This window comes from Rhinoraja longicauda, chromosome 18 (genome assembly GCF_053455715.1).
Source record: "Rhinoraja longicauda isolate Sanriku21f chromosome 18, sRhiLon1.1, whole genome shotgun sequence".
Classification (NCBI taxonomy): Eukaryota; Metazoa; Chordata; class Chondrichthyes; order Rajiformes; family Arhynchobatidae; genus Rhinoraja; species Rhinoraja longicauda.
Genome location: NC_135970.1, coordinates 17,895,935 through 17,913,676, shown reverse-complemented (window position 1 = coordinate 17,913,676; position 17,742 = coordinate 17,895,935). Strand labels below are relative to the sequence as shown.

Here is a 17,742-nt window from a genome sequence, read left to right as displayed (position 1 = left end):
AATTTTATCACAATTCTAATTTTGGCAGCTTTCTTTCAAAGGCCTGGATCAATTTTTCTTTAGACTTCTACCAACACCATTCCAATGTAATTAAATGCACCTCATTAAGAATACTCAAATCAACTTCAAAGCCGATTTAATGATTAGCAAGTTTTCAGAAATCAAGAAAAGTGAACTTAGGTTTGTTTTAAAGTGATTGACTTTATTCAAAGCTGCCACCTCTACATAAATACTGGCAATACTTGGGTAGAACAACATGATCAAACATTACAACACTGTTCTGAACAGGGTTAGAAAAATAGTCACAATTTACTCAAAGTAAATCCTTACACTCAAGATATGAGGGTGGGGGAGTTACATACAACTGGTGATCTTGTTAGCAGTGGAGTTTACTTCTGCATCAGAAGACTAGAGGAGTTCAGAATTTCAGGTCTTTCTGAATGTTCCACAAGGTGGTAGCACTCTGTTGAAGCTTTGCTTCTTCCTCCGACTTTAGTGTCATCTTCACAACATTAGAAATTCCATGGTTATCCAAAACACTAGGGAGGCTCAGGAAAACATCATTGGTAATACCATAGAAATTCTGGTGGAAGAACAGGATGGTTAGTGTGCTGAAGCTATTATTTAATTATTTCCCCCTCCCTCCTCAAAGAGCTACCATCCCAGAGTGAGGGCAGGATATAACAATGCTATAAGAAAATAACTGCAGATGCTGGTACAAATCGGTAACAATGCTAGTTCCTTACTTTGATACTAGTTCCACATTGCCCTTACACGAGCTTTGGCATGCAGCTTTGCTTCTCTTATATATAATAATATTCATTTATTGTCATTGCAACGAGTACAACGAAATTAAAAAATAGCCAATCCTGACGGTGCGTACAAACATATATGCAATAAATGCAAAAACAAATAAATACAATTAAATACAATTATATTAAGTACAAGATTTTTTAACGGTGTTGCCTAGTGCAAAGGTAGTGTTCAGTTCTCGTATGGCCCTGGGGTAAAAACTGTTCTTAAGTCTGTTTGTTCGGGATTTGATCGACCTGAAACGTCGACCAGAGGGCAGATGAACAAACAGACGGTGGCCGGGGTGGGATGGATCTTTTATTATTTTGCCTGCTCTACTGAGGCAGCGTAGGCTGAACAGGTGCTCCAGGGAGGGCAGTGAGCAGCCGATGATCTTCTGGGCCGTCGTGATGACCCTCTGAAGGGCCTTCCTGTCCTTTTCTGAGCAGCTGGCATACCATGTGGTTATACAGTATGCCAGCACACTCTCGATGGAGCAGCGATAGAAGGACAACATGAGCTTCTCCTGCAGGTTGGTTTTCCTGAGGATCCTCAGGAAGTGGAGTCTCTGCTGTGCCTTCTTTACTGTGGTGATGGTGTTGGTAGACCAGGTAAGATCCTCTGCGATGTGCGTACCCAGGAACCTGAAAGCTGGTACCCTTTCCACACAGACCCCATTGATGTAGAGTGGGTCGTAGTCTACACTGGTTTTTCTAAAGTCAATTATAAGTTCCTTTGTTTTGGAGGAGTTCAGGACCAGATTGTTCACTGAACACCATGCTGCCAGCCTTTGGATTTCATCCCTAAAGGCTGTCTCATCTCCTTCTGAGATGAGTCCAACCACAGTCGTGTCATCCGCGAACTTGATGATGGTGTTGGTGGGATGGGTGGGGGCGCAGTCGTGAGTGTAGAGGGAGTAAAGGATGGGGCTCAACACACAGCCCTGTGGTGAGCCGGTGCTCAGTGTAATGGTGGAGGAGAGGTGAGGGCCTATTTTGACGGTCTGGGGGCGGTTGGTCAGGAAGTCCTTGATCCATTGGCAGATGGTTTGGGAAAATCCAAGGTCGGAAAGTTTGGTGACCAGTCTGCTCGGGATGACCGTGTTAAAGGCAGAGCTGAAGTCGAGGAAGAGCATCCTCACATAGCTCCCCTGGTGTTCAAGGTGGGTCAGTGCAGTGTGAAGAGCAGTGTCGATGGCATCCCCTGTAGACCTATTTGCTCTGTAGGCAAACTGGTGTGGGTCGAAGGTGGGTGGGAGGCTGGCTTTGATGTGCTGCAGGACCAGTCTCTCGAAGCACTTTGTGATGACCGGTGTGAGTGCTACCGGACGGTAGTCGTTAAGACCGCTGATGACAGACTTTTTCGGCAGTGGGATGATTGTGGCGGACTTCAGGCAGGGAGGGATGGTGGATTTTAAAAGGGACAGGTTGAAGATTTTTGTGAAGACCTCAGATAATTGGTCTGCACATTCCCTCAGCACTCTGCCCGTCACACCATCGGGGCCTGCAGCTTTCCTGGGATTCACTGCTCTGAGCACGCGCTTAACATCATACTCCTGCACAGTGAAGGTGTTGCTGTCAGGTGCTGGAGCGGGTGTTATGTCTGCCACTGTAGCTTTCACCTCGAAACGAGCAAAGAAACAGTTAAGTTCCTCTGCCAGCGAGGCGTCGCCGTCGGCAGTCGTGCGGTTGCTGGTCTTGTAGTTGGTGATGTGCTGGATGCCTTGCCATACCCGCCGTGGGTCATTGTTGGAAAAGTGGTCCTCAATCTTCTTCTTGTAGGACGCTTTGGCATCCTTGATGCCTCTCTTCAGGTTGGTTCTAGCAGCACTGTATAGAACTCTATCACTAGACCTGAAGGCGGTGTTACGGTCCTTGAGGAGAGACCTGACATCCTTTGTCATCCAGGGTTTTTGATTGGGATACAACCGGATGCGTTTGTCGACGGTGACATTGTCAACACAGTTTTGGATGTAGCAAAGTACAGTTGATGTGTACTCCTCCAAGTCCTGATCCTCAAAAATATCCCAGTTGGTCCTTTCGAAGCAATCCTGCAGCTGCGAGGAAGCTCCTTCAGGCCATGTCTTAACAGTCTTTATGGTGACTGGAGCTTTCCTCCTGAGTGGGGTGTATGCTGGAGTTAGGAATATGGACAGGTGATCTGACTGCCCCAGGTGTGGTAGTGGTGCTGACCTGAAACCCTTCTTAATATTTGAGTAAACCTTGTCTAGTGTGTTTTTCCCCCTGGTAGCACATCTTATGTGTTGTTCAAGTTTCGGGAGAACTGACTTTAGGTCTGCATGGTTGAAGTCCCCGGCTATGATGTGGGCTGCTTCTGGATATGTGCTCTGTTGTGAGTTTATTGCACCGAGCAGGTAGCCTAAAGCTGTGCTAGCGTTAGCATTCGGTGGGATGTAGACTGCTGTTACTATAACCCCTGTAAATTCGCGAGGAAGGTAAAAAGGCCTGCATTTAACTGTTAGGGACTCCAGATCAGGAGAACAGTGGCTATCTATGATTTGGATGTTAGTGCACCAGCTGTTGTGCACGTAAATGCATAACCCCCCCCCCTTGCTCTTACCGGAGTCGATGTTTCTGTCCCAACGAAACGCTGTACGCCCGGCTAGCTCAATGGCTCCGACTGGGATAAGTGGATGAAGCCATGTCTCTGTTACTAAGAGAATGCAACAGTCCTCCACGAGTTTGTTTGCTGATATCTGTAGTTTTAGTTCGTCCATTTTGTTGATGATGGATCTGGCGTTGGTGAGAAACATGCTGGGTAGCGGTGGTTTGTGTGGCTGTCTCTTTAGCTTGGCAAGTATACCGGACCGGCATCCTCGCTTTTGCTTCCTGTTTCTCCTCCGCCTGCGACGCCTGTTCGCGCCGACAACTATCCACGGAGCGCCCGGTGTCCTGGCTATCTCTTCCGGTATATTTCGCGGGTGTGGAAATTCGCGCACAAGGTCCCGATTGCACTGGAATCCTATGATCAGAAGATCCTTTCGGTTGTAGGTAGGATTTGCCTGATTTGCCTGGTTTGCATGACTAAAATTGACTAACAGACATAACACAGATAACACACATAAAACGCACCGAAAGGGAGAGCTGTGAGCCGCTGCGTCCGTGCGCGCCGCCATCTTGAAGTTTAAATCCTACCTTAACCATTGTAGATACTGGATGAACTCTACGCAGGTTTTTCATTAACGTTTCTGCCATGTCTGCCACGGACATTCCAATAGCCCAGGATGTGTACCCTTTCAATTTTATCACCTCATAGGCACTGTGGAACAAGGTAATCCCCATGTCACTCAGCACTTTGGTAAGGTCATGATACATTTATTCACATTATGTTACCGTTAAAAATATTCTACCTTCAATGTTTTCTTTACTGTCATATTATTCCCATTGTGCATGCAGTGCCAGTCTTGCCCAAGTGACACTACATGCACAAGCCTACAGCCAACATTAATTGCTTGACCCGTTTCTATAAACACTTCAGATATGGGTTACTTGACTGTGGTGCTTCAAATATTTTTGGCATATTATTACTGGATTGGATGCTATGACTAAAAATAATTTCAAGTTGTGTAGTGGAAGTATTAGCAGATTTGTCCCTTTTATGATATATCTACACCATGTAGCTTTATTTTTCAGAAATGAAAGATTGGAAACATTTTTAAATTGGGCTGCATTGCAAAATCCAGATAAGATCCTGGAAAAGACTGCTCCACTGATTACTCCAACTCTACATTTCAATAAGTGAAAGCATACCATTTCCAAACCACTGAATTTCTAGTATTGTCATTTAAAATTAAGAAAGAGATCAAACTTAATTTATAAACAGGGGAGGCACAAGTTTTAGTGGCATTTTGAAAACCTGCAAAACATAATTACAAGCTTGTCTGATTTCTCTTCAAAAGACCATTGCAGATGGAACTAATGTGCTAATATTGACAGTCTGATATTGTCAATGGGTTCGGTCATTGCATTTATTACCTATCCACCACATCCCTGTGCACCTTCTTCCAGTCTTCCTTGTCTTTGTCAGTTCCTATCTCAGGGTGAAGTTCCTTCAGGTTCACACCCGCGACATTCATGCCACTCCACACAGGCACTGATGAAAGAACCAAAAAATAAAAATACAAAGCAGTACTTGAAATGACACAGCATTTCTCAATTAGCATAAACTCAAAATATCCCAGTTTTCTTTTTAAAATATAGTTCTGACTTTGTTTGTGGCAGGATTATAGTTACTCCATACAATCAGGATATTATCATGTGTACCAAGATAGTGAAATGCTTTGTTTTGCATGCTATCCAAACCCTTCCTTGGAAGAGAATAATGAATTTCATTTCCCCCTTTATTCTATTAGTTCAGAACAATAATAGAACAGGTTAGGACACTTGGCTCTTCAAGCCTCATCGCCAGTCAATGATTGTGGCCAGACTGCCTCCTCCGTCTGTTCCCCTTAGCCCTCAATTCCCTGATCTTTCAAAAATGTGTCTATTTTAACAGATCAATCCATATAGTTCTAAGACTCTCACAATTACTGCAAGCAGCTGTTAAATATATCTGACATCTCACTGTAGTAAATGACCAGTTCAACATTGACATTTGGCCTACTTCAATTTCAACCATAACCTCTAGCATAAATTGGAACAGCTAAGGGTCGACATACCGCTCGAGTCTCCGTGCTCGCCAATCACCCAGCCATGACAGCTGGAGCTGTGGATTCCTAGTCTCTCCCCCATGAGGTATCTGAAACGTGCAGAGTCCAGGTTGCAGCCACTGCCAATAACACGGTGCATGGGAAGGCCACTCAGCTTCCATGCCACATAGGTTAAGACGTCCACTGATGGGGAAGAGAAGGGTGTAAGAGAAAGAAAATTAATGTAGAATAAGTCTCAATGCAAAAGATTTGTTCACTTCTTCCTCGCCCTATAATAGATTGTCTTCTGTAATTATTAAACAACCACTTATAACAATGGGTGCTAATACACAGAGTACACTAGAGCCAATTCATTTGCTTGACTGCCTTTGCCATTTAAAAGCTTACTTCTATGTTTTAATTCCAGCACCTAAAACAGACAGTGAAGAATAATGCAATGGGATTTCTGAGATTTGTTTTGATGCTGGGGATTAAATTCTGAAGTTTTATTATTCAAATACATGTTATTGCAGTAAACTCCAAAGTGACTCGGTCACCTTTGTTGTTGAGACATTGGCGATGATGCTATGTACTGGTGTTCCCTGTTCAGGGTATTTAACAGAGGGACTCCTTCAGCCTGCTCAGCATATTCCATTACCATACTTTCACGCATGTTACCCTTTTCAATTGTGCCACCAAACCCCACCCCAATTCTTTCTCATGTTTGCCTTGTTTATATGCCACTTACTTATATTTCCCTGCCACCATCCTTCCACAAATGCACAAGATTTGCAAGAAACCTCCAAACATGCAGATCGAGTGGCCTGTTACTCGTGATACAAGCTGTAGGCTAATACTGTGGTGTAATGGACTCACAGAGCAACACCAGCCATTGCAGGCTGAGAATGCCAACAAAGCACAAGTGCAAGCAGAAACAAATGGGCAAGGTTGTGTTAAGCAGCCCTGAGGGCAGTACACATGCATAGGTAACTAGACAAGAACAATTTGGTACCAGATAACAAATTGACGTTTACCAATTTGGCGTGATAGGTCAGTGGATATGGAATAGGCAGCATGAAAAATTTACTTACAACAAACATTAGGAAGGAGAGTCTTGATGGTTTGGAATAAAAGTCGTTCCAATGATAGAATTTGAAATGACCATAGAAAAAACCCACTGCTGGAGATTTACTGAGTAACTGTGAAACAGATAGGAATGGATCCAAACAATGCCACCTAAAGGCACATTGAAGAGAAACACAGATAATGGTCCCAAGAGATTTCTCATCAATGACAAATGTTGTCATGGAGGAACAATTATAGATTGCAGAAGTCACGAATATCTGTCATTTCATGGCAAGAACATTAAATTAATAGGCCAGATGTAGAAGTTTTGAATAAAAAGCAATTGGCAAAGGATGCATGAAGCCAGAACCATGGACTAGATGGTTGGACAAAGGTCTGTCCCACCACTTGCCAGGCTTTGTTCTGCCCCCACCTCTCTTCCAGCTTTCTTCCCCCCACTACAATCAGTCCTGACCAAAAGCGTCACCTATCCATGTTCTCGAGATGTTGCCTGACCCGTTTAGTTACACCAGCACTTTTTTTTATATAATACCAGCATCTGCAGTTCCTTGCATCTGTTATGTACTAGATGGATTGAAACTGGACCAATTGGGAATGGAGAGCCAAAGATGGGCTCTATTGTAAATGATGCTGCAATAAGTATTTTAATTGTTAATTAAAATTCCAATTTAATAGACTTGGTGTGTTTTCCATTTAAGTCTATGTTCAATGTTAGATGATTGCTTGCCTTACTTAGAATATGGAAGCATTATTTCAGGATGGATTTTGTCATCAGCAAACCAGGCTACTAACCCATTCTACTATGCCCTAGAAAATAGCAACCCTTTCATCAACAATGCTTCCCTGCTGAACACAGCACTTGAAGTATTTGACCATGACCTAATTTAAAATCTAAAACCCACAATAATTCCAAGCCCTTGATCCCTCCCATGTGCAAGGTGGATGGCACTCACCTGGGTTGCTCACGATGAGCAAGATACAGTCTGGACTGTACTTGACTATATCCGGAATAATATGTTTGAAGATATTCACATTACGCTGAACCAAATTCAAGCGACTCTCTCCCTCCTGCTGTCGAGCACCAGCTGTGACCACAACCAACTTGGAACCAGCACTGACACAATAATCTGTCAAATGAACAAAGTAATTAGTCTCGTCTGCCAATGACACCATTATTATCCAATAAATGTTGACAACTGCTCTGAAAGGTTTGCATAACTTCACCTCCACTGGCACAATGTGTACAGAAATTAATATTCCAGCTCAACCCATACACTAAAGTTTCAGTCATCACTAGGAGGCTAAAAAAGCTCTTGCATAGAATTGCAGTTCTGGATCATGGCACCCAATTTCATGCCACCTTGACACATTGCTTCATATGCATGACCTATAAATCTGACCTACCCAGTTCACTATGAGGCAATTATATAGTTTAAGTCACTGACATTCTTTGTGACCTTTGCATACTATTTGATCTAACAATTCTGTGCCAGAGATTACTATCTAAACAAGTTTCCTACAATATTCTTTTATCTAATGCTACTCTCTACTTCCTCAAACTGTCCATGAAGGAGATTTATTATCACCACTGTTTTTGAGCTTGTGGTCAATTCAAAGCACACGAGGAAATCCGCTAGTTAATCCTAGCATGACCCTACAACATCTGTAATATGTAATCAGTCCATGGACAATTTTGTCGCTCTAATACTATCATCATTTTTAATATTGCATCGTGTGATTAACTTGAGGCTATAATATTAGGATAGCCTGCTCCAGAGGCAATCTGAAAAAAAGGATAAGCACGCCTGCTGGAAAAGCAATATTTTTCATTAAAAATGCCTCTATTGACCAATTAAACTATTCATCCCAGAACCACAATCAATCAGGGAGATGCTGAGATAATACTTGCGTTGGTGTCACGCCCCCCCCCCCCCCCCCCCAGCAGGTCCCACAACCTCTTCTCCCGCCACCAAAACACTTGCTGGCACTGTTCACAATTCCAACCTCTCCCATTCCCTAGTCCAAAACATCACACTCACCCTTGCTCGACACAATCTTGGAAGTGTGGAGGAAAAGGCTACCATGTTGCAGGTCCATCATCTCTCCCTTCAATTTATCCTCCATTACATCCACCAGAGCCAACTCATCGGCCAGATCCTGAAACCAGCAACCACAAATCACACATGTTCAAGTGGGCAAAACACCAAGAGTTGAATGCCATGAAGTCTTACTGTTTGATATTTTCTTTCAAGTTACCTACTTCTGGTTAGGATAGCATTTAACTACACATTTTATTCTCTGCCCCATCCTTCTTCTACATGGTCCCGCAAACACTCTCTCCCCCCACCAAAACACCTGTTTGCACTATTCACGATTCCCCTCACTCCCAGCACCTATAAAGGAGTGTGGGAGGATTGGGGGTGGAAAATTAGACCGCATTTCTATTGTTGATAGCTCTCAGAAAGGTTTGCTTGGTGGTTGTTCAACTGCAGGCAACATCATTCCAAGGTTGCCTGATGAACAATGGCAAGGGATGATCAGTCTGCGGAGGTGTGGATAATAGAGAAATGGTAAATGAATAGAATTCAAATTTGACAAATATCACAGATCACATGCAAGCCACTTTCGGGCATGCCAGATATTCCATTTTTGAAGGGTTCAATAACTATGGCAACTCCATCACTCTAGTCCTCGTGCGATTTATAACTCTGTCACCCAACCCTTGTCTTACCTTCATCAAGATGCTGATGGCACATGCCATTCCTACTGCACCCACACCAACAACTGTTATCTTGTTGTGCGAGCTCTTGTCTTGGGATGTCGCCAACTGGCCAATTAGCTTTTCCTTCAGGTTTGCCATGTTTGCTGCCAACAAGAAACAAGAGACATCAGTTCACTCATCTCCAACCACTTCCCCAGAAGCCAATTGTAAATTAAATTTTAATTTTAAAGACATTTTCTTTCACCAATTCAAAGTCATATGGTCTGCCATCGATCGTCCTTGCTGCTCAAGGCGTGATAATAACCAAATTCACTAATTTCTAGCCCAATTCCATTGTTGATTTTAAAAACTGCCAAGTTTCTTTTGACTCAACTTGCCCAAGAGCTCACTCTTTATGATGGAATTTCTAATATGGGAATTTCTAACATAAGAAGCCACAGTAAAAAGGATAAGCTCTGCCAATGAGCAAAGTCAGGTTGCTTTTACCAATGTACCAGAGGATTATAGTTGAATGCCATAGGCAACAGTTTCAGGTTCACTGCAGTTCACAGTATTTTGATAACAAGACAGAAAACACTATGAAATAGACAATTTGAAGCAAGAAGCTTGGGTAGTTTCAAACAATGAGAAAATCAAAAGGAACAAAGTCAGCAAAAATAAGTCATGAGACTAGCAGCATCAAATCAGGACAAAATGTTAGAGCAGGGAAGCGAAAAGATAAAAGAAAATAGCTGAATAAATTTGAACACCATTCTGATCTCTGATTGCCAAGCTAAAATGACAAACAGATAATGTAGATGAAGGCATCGAGAATCAATTCATTTGGGGTAAGGAAGGTTTAAGGAGTATACAATTAAAGTTTATCAATTGCTAAAAATAAACGTTAACTATTGCCACATATTCCAGAATAAGGAAACACTTGATCAAGTTAGTAGAAAATACGGTTTAGACACAAGCACTTCTGTCTAAACTAGATCGTCTGGGAAGTGGATGGATGGAAACATCTGCATCATTTTATATTAGAGGGAGTGAACAAAATGACAGGTTAAATTTTGATTGTCCAAATTGACCACAGGGACTTTGTGCTGCACACTTCAGTATTTCCAGAGATCACTCCAGTTACTCTTTCCAGATCTCACTTGATGCACATCTTTTCAGAATCAAATGTGTACAATAAATAGACTGTTATGCTGAGTTGCACTTATTTTGCTCTTTAAAGTCCTACAATGCCTTTGTAACTGCTTCTCCATAATCTCACATTACAGTTAAATGTAATTGACATGTTCTTTATAAAATACATACAATAATTTAAATTCTTTCTGCTTAGGTTAATGTCTTTCCTCAATATTGAGTCAGTATTGGCCAATTCTCTGGATGCTTTCAAGAGAGAGCTATATAGAGCTCTTAAAGATAGCGGAGTCAGGGGGTATGGGAGAATGGCGGTGCTGGCTCGAAGGGCTGAATGGCCTACTCCTGCACCTATTGTCTATTATATTTTAACTAATCTGTTTGATTATATTACTGACCCAAATCAGTAACCCCTACTCAAGCGCAAAATTAGTTTCTGCGTCCAGGCTATAAATGGCAATAATGTCAGATTAGCTGAGACGTAGAAATCTTGCTGAATTACAAGCCAACAAATACTCGGTCACAATCAATAAAATATGACAAACCTTGCGTTCTGCACTGAGTTATGTGCTCGAGTTCCCACCTTTCTATTCAGGAGTTGGGGGGGAAGAGGATTACCTCAAGTAGTAAATCTATCTCTCTGCTCCCTAGGTGGAATGCATTGCAAATAACCTTGTCCTTCTTTCCTCCGTTTTATTTTGGTGCGAGGTTTTCACATTTCACTCATCACATTTCCTAGGTCTACAGAACTTTGAAATTTATTTCCCCTTTCTAGCCTCTTTAAATATCCAATTTATCCTCTTCACAATGCTGGCTGGTTGTGGCTCCTTGTCCTTCATGTTGGTTTCTCACATACCAAGGTAGGAGTAAAATTGAGTATTACAAGTGCATTTATCTGGCCAGACTTGCCTTCCACTAATCTCTTTCAGATCATCACCCTGCCAAACAATTATGCAATGTTGTAGACTCTTAAGACTGAACCTGGGCTGCCTCGGGACAACCTTTGTCCAAATCTTTCAAGTTATTAACTAGCCTCCCCAGGACCATTCCAACCTCACTGATTTATCATTGTTCACTAACAAATAAAATAATCATATCACCTTTATCCACATCCCAGTTGCCTCTACAACATTTGGTTCAATTTGAGTGTTCCACTGCTGGGTGCCATTTCATTAAGACGAAGAATGGAAACACTTTTATGCCATTATCCAGCCACTCGGGCTTGTAAGGCATGAAATCTTCAAGTCTGTCTTGCAACATTTTCAGATGGCCCATTGAGGCACTCGTCACTATCTCTCAAGTAAAAAAACCCAACCACTCATGATCCATCCTATCTCTTGTGCATTTTGCAGATTGTGACCAATCACAACTGCATGTTCTAGCTTCTGATTTACTGCAGTACTGGCATTAAGTACAGATGGCCATTTAGGATGGGGAAGCAAGAGAAAGCATGGAGAAGCATTTAGTCATTTCATATTGAAAAAAATCTAAATCATGGTATTGATAACCTTTTCCTGGGAACCTCTGGTCCATGAACACTTAAAAGTGCAGAGGACTATTTGAGATGGGATTGAGAACAGAAGCCACAGAAGTCCTGTGTAAGTGGCAAAATAATACATCACCTCACAAACCACCCATTCACACTGTCACTGCCAGATTTGTGGATAATTCCACCATTCCCACATTGACCTCATCAGCCACCTCAGAAACAACAAAATCAAATCATCCTCAATTCCTACGACTGCCTAACAAGTTGAGATAAACTTCCACTGTTGCCAACCAGCATCAGTCCAGTGATCAAGAAAGGAAGAAAAATTAAGATCGTAGTGCGGCGAAAAGCAGCAAATAAGTCATTTCCACACAAAGATCGCATGGCCATTTCAGAAACTACAGATGGCGGAATCTTGAGCAAAAAGCAAAGTGCTGGAGGAACTCAGCAAGTCAGGCAGCAGCTGGGGAGGGAAAGGACTGATGATGTTTTGGTTCAGAACCGTTCTTCAAACTGATAGAGGTGGGGGGAAGTGAGAAGGGGGGAAGAAGCTGGTAAAGAGAGGAGTGGGGCAAAGCATGGCAAGAGATAAATGTATACAGGCGAGATGGGGATTGGCAGATGGGTAGAGGGTGGCAAAGGCTAGAGGTGAAATGAGGACAAAAGGATGTCAGGTAAAGAAGGAAGAGGAGGGGTGAAATGTAAAGCAGGAGGGAGGGATATGGGTGGAACGGGACTAATCAGTCTGGAGGGTCCCAAGCCAAAATGTCATCTGTTCATTCTCTCCCCAGATGCTGCCTGACCCACTGAGTTCTTCCAGCATTGTTGTTTTGCCAAAGATCACGTGGTACTTTGAAGCACTAAAACATAATGGTTAACATATGAATCAGCAGAGAAGTTATCCATTGTTCTGCTATTAAAAAGCAAGTAAATTTTACAATTAATGTGATCTATCTCAACCACACCCAATACTGCAGTGACACGGGTGAAGATCTTGAAGCAGCCAAAATATTTTATTTAAACATTAACTGGTCGAGTCGAGGAAAATTACCTCAATAGTACAAAACTAGCTTAGTACTAAAAGTTATAGTTCAAGCACATAATAAAATTCAACAATCTGCACATTGGAAGAAGAAGTGGATAGAAAATTTACTCAGGCGGATGTTGCCAAATCATCATCCTCTTGCATTAAACCAGGTTGTGGCTTTACGTTGCCAAAGCAATATAGAAACATAAAAAGGGTGCAGGAGTAGGCCAATCGGCCTATTGATCCAGCACCGCTGATCATCTAAAATCAGTACTCCATTCCTGCTTATTCCCCATATCCCTTGATTCCTTTAGCCCTAAGAGCCAAATCTAACACTCTCTTGAATTGATTAATATCCATGAAATTATGCAACCATTATCTTCCTCGAATAAGAATTGCACACTAAAGGAACCTATTTTAAATGATGAAACTGGCACAAAATACCAGTCTTTTATCACACGGTATTAAAGATCTTTATTGAGCTAACATGTCAAAGTCAAGACTTGAAATGCATGGTACATATGTAAGAAATGTGTAGAAGAGGAAAGCAAGTTTGGTTAGGGTTTGTATTTTTAAATTAGCTTTCATTGAATTTCCATACAAAATATAGTTTTGAAAATCCAACTTTAAAATGTCCTGGTTGCCAAATGCATTTTTTGCATTTGTAAGTCAAGTTCAGTAGGCACGTTTAATTTGTGTGATAGTGAAATTTCTTATTAGACAAGAGATCCACTCTCCATGGGGGATCATGGTAACTAATGATCCAGTAGTGGAACTGCCTTTTTACTCCATTAAAACTTCCACCTAACCAATTTAAACTATATAAAATGCTTTGCAGGCGAAGCAAGTTATTAAATTTTTAAGTTAAAAAAAATGCAAGTCCATAATCAGTGGGATTTACATTGATCTGAAGACACTAAAAGTTCAGTTATTGAAAGCTTTGGGAAGTATTATTTAGTCATTCCAAAAGGCCACAAGCTTAATTGTGTAAGTTCCACATTTTGCTCAGAGAAGAACAGCATCCGTCATGAAACCAGATTCAGTAATATGAAACTATCCTTTAATCATCTGGAGCAGGGTTACAATAGACAATAGACAATAGGTGCAGGAGTAGGCCATTCAGCCCTTCGAGCCAGCACCGCCATTGAATGCGATCATGGCTGATCACTCTCAATCAGTACCCCGTTCCTGCCTTCTCCCCATACCCCCTCACTCCGCTATCCTTAAGAGCTCTATCCAGCTCTCTCTTGAAAGCATCCAACGAACTGGCCTCCACTGCCTTCTGAGGCAGAGAATTCCACACCTTCACCACTCTCTGACTGAAAAAGTTCTTCCTCATCTCCGTTCTAAATGGCCTACCGCTTATTCTTAAACTGTGGCCCCTTGTTCTGGACTCCCCCAACATTGGGAACATGTTTCCTGCCTCTAATGTGTCCAATCCCCTAATTATCTTATATGTTTCAATAAGATCCCCCCTCATCCTTCTAAATTCCAGTGTATACAAGCCCAATCGCTCCAGCCTTTCAACATACGACAGTCCCGCCATTCCGGGAATTAACCTCGTGAACCTACGCTGCACGCCCTCCATAGCAAGAATATCCTTCCTCAAATTTGGAGACCAAAACTGCACACAGTACTCCAGGTGCGGTCTCACCAGGGCCCGGTACAACTATAGAAGGACCTCTTTGCTCCTATACTCAACTCCTCTTGTTACGAAGGCCAACATTCCATTGGCTTTCTTCACTGCCTGCTGTACCTGCATGCTTCCTTTCATTGACTGATGCACTAGGACACCCAGATCTCGTTGAACTCCCCCTCCTCCTAACTTGACACCATTCAGATAATAATCTGCCTTTCTATTCTTACTTCCAAAGTGAATAACCTCACACTTATCTACATTAAACTGCATCTGCCATGTATCCGCCCACTCACACAACCTTTCCAAGTCACCCTGCAGCCTTATTGCATCTTCCTCACAATTCACACTACCCCCCCCGCTTAGTATCATCTGCAAATTTGCTAATGGTACTTTTAATCCCTTCGTCTAAGTCATTAATGTATATCGTAAATAGCTGGGGTCCCAGCACCGAACCTTGCGGTACCCCACTGGTCACTGCCTGCCATTCCGAAAGGGACCCATTTATCCCCACTCTTTGCTTTCTGTCTGTCAACCAATTTTCTATCCATGTCAGTACCCTACCCCCAATACCATGTGCCCTAATTTTGCCCACTAATCTCCTATGTGGGACCTTGTCGAAGGCTTTCTGAAAGTCGAGGTACACCACATCCACTGACTCTCCCCTGTCAATTTTCCTAGTTACATCCTCAAAAACATTGTCTTACAAGTTTAATCACACTATCGTGCCAGATCATAAAGCACCAATGGGCTTTTACATTTTTTCAGAAAGAACGGATTTAGTATGGTTGACCAGATTGGGGAGCTCACCATCTTTTCTACTACACAACACTAGTTCCATTCTTCACTATCCAATCATAGCCAGAGACCCAACAGGCAATGCACTCTATGTTCACATGATTCCATTGAAGCTCCATAGTGCTAGTGGCTAAATTCAAGGCAATATTGGTGTATTCTTGATAAAAATCAACTTCTATTGTAATTCACATTCCACCAAGACAATGTTTACCACTATATCAGCACACACTGCATCTATTTTGCCTCATTGCCTCCTGAAGTGCTCTATGCTATTTATAGATTTGACTATTCACGTGCTCGTGCCTGACCTCATGTCTACCTTCCCTAAAATAGAGCTCACCCATGTCCTAACTTGCACTGCCCCATTGACCTATTACCTGTACTTACCGAATGATACTGGCTTCTGGTTTAAAATACTTTCCCTTATTGTCATCTGCTACTGCCACTAACCCTGGATCCCGACCCCCACTCCACCTCTGAATCTTCTCCAGCCCCTGAAATGAAATCTCTACCTTCCTCCACTGGTTCTCTTGAACCGATCACATTAATTACACCACCATCCCCGTTCAAGCTCCAAAATCCAAAAATCCCCAAGTCTGTGTTTCCATCCATCTCGGTATACCAAAGTTACTTAGTCATCATCATCAGATGGTAGATCACTGTCAGATTTTGTCAGAAAACACTGTTGTTCAGCGTCGTTTAGTGATATTGAAGATACAAAATATGGTGTTGCATAATTACTCACCCCTTCCCCCACTTTGAAAGCCCAAACCCACAATTACACTATTCCTCACATTAGCCCCTTGACATAAATGGCTTCTAATGCAAATATCTCAATGCAAAAAAAATAATTACTTGTAATATTTTACATGTGAATTTGCCAAAGGTATTTTGGAAGTCATTTTACACATGCCATTCAGGACAAGACATGTCGTCACGTGCGTCATATTTACCCCGCTGGATTACAAACCTTCAGGTTTTCTCCCTTTGGCAATGTTATTCTATCCTCCCACATTTATGTAGCATGTGTGCAGATGTTCGAATTTCGTTTTACACGAAAATCGTATTTACTTATGCCAACTTAACTTGGTTTCAAAAGTAACCAGCATATATTTATTCACAAAATACTGGAGTAACTCCAGTATTTCGTGAATAAATACCTTCGATTTGTGCCAGCATCTGCAGTTATTTTCTTATATATTTAGTAGCCTTTAATGGGTTTATACCACAATTTTGAAGGAAACATCGAGTTCACCACCAACTAACTGGGTGAATTATAATTCAATGTTAGACCTGTACTCAATCCATGTGTACTGAGCACCTGTCTTAAGTATAAAAGCCACCGCAGAAAACGAACGAGAGCAACGGCAGGGTTACTGTTGCAATCAAATGGCATCGCATGTATTCTGTCGACGGTGCTGGGTCGAAGAAAGCATTTGTTCAAAGACTGGAACCGAATGGAGGCCCATATCAGTGCCGACCTGGGACTCCAGGTCACGGCAGAGCCGTGGTGTGGGTGCAAGTTAATTCATTTATAAACCCCACCCCACCCCGGTCGGGGCACTAGTGCTGTCCATTAGTGTTTATACACTGCGCCATCCACCAGGAATTCATCATCATCCAATTATATACTTCTACAATTTCAATGGGGCTACGTCAAACACTAAATGAAAACAAACACACTTGTACCATGCTGCAACAATGTACAACGATATTTTAGTAGCGGCGCAACATTTTCTAAAAAAACACAATTTACGTCAACACGGAAATGCTTCCATTTATAACATGCAAAATTGCGCAAAGGATAAATTTAAGTGTATTCGGGTAATTAAAAAAAATATACTGTAAACCACCACAGCCACATCTCACCTTCTTCGCCTGTCCAAGTACTGCAGTGAGCCGCACGCTTCAGACGCCCCTCTTTTAAGCTGCGCGTCACAATACATCACACATCTATCTGCAGACTACGTCAGGGAAGGTCACGCAGGGAGCAGCCTGTCCTGTAACGCTGCAACAGGGTTGGCGGGGCAGACGGTCGTGCTCAGAGTCACGTACTGTGGCGACGAGTCTTAGAGAGGAAGTGGTTGGGTGAGGTGAAGGGGAGAAAAGTGCTCAGTAAAAAAAAAAAGGACTTTGGTATTTGATACATGTTACTTACACGTTCAGGGCAAATCGCCATAGAAAGATACTGGGCAGAGGCGCATCCTTCACGGCGTTTGTCTAATTTTACTAAACTGTCCAGAACAGGATTCTTAATTATGAATGAGAAGTCTGTCGTAGCCATCCTTATAAATGAATGGTCATTTGCACGGCCCTCCATCTTTACCCTAAGCAGTTTTCTACGTGGCACGTAGAATTTCTAATTCAAGTTATTCTATGTACAATGTTTTATTTTCTACGTACCATGCCGACGCGT

General features: G+C 42.3%; 2 protein-coding genes across 2 annotated transcripts in view; both read right to left on the bottom strand.

Annotated features, from left to right (window-relative positions):
- The window catches only part of LOC144602290 (galanin peptides-like), a 411,360-nt gene that overhangs the window by 250,285 nt on the left and 143,333 nt on the right, over positions 1-17,742 (bottom strand). The window lies entirely within an intron of this gene.
- ldhbb (lactate dehydrogenase Bb) lies at positions 182-17,349 on the bottom strand. Its single transcript, XM_078415199.1, has 8 exons — positions 17,196-17,349; positions 9,258-9,391; positions 8,566-8,683; positions 7,480-7,653; positions 5,471-5,644; positions 4,788-4,905; positions 3,948-4,071; positions 182-583 (listed from the first exon to the last, which is right to left on the bottom strand). The coding sequence occupies exons 2-8, from the start codon at positions 9,384-9,386 to the stop codon at positions 419-421; spliced, it is 1,002 nt and encodes a 333-aa protein (XP_078271325.1). The 5' UTR covers positions 9,387-9,391; positions 17,196-17,349; the 3' UTR covers positions 182-418.

Excerpts from the sequence above, each read along its gene's own strand:
- ldhbb (XM_078415199.1), bottom strand. The coding sequence starts at position 9,386 with ATGGCAAACCTGAAGGAAAAGCTAATTGGCCAGTTGGCGACATCCCAA. Across the intron at positions 8,684-9,257 it reads CCATCAGCATCTTGATGAAG|GATCTGGCCGATGAGTTGGC; the intron begins GTAAGACAAGGG and ends TGCTGGTTTCAG. Across the intron at positions 4,072-4,787 it reads CACAGGGATGTGGTGGATAG|TGCCTATGAGGTGATAAAAT; the intron begins GTAATAAATGCA and ends CTTGTTCCACAG.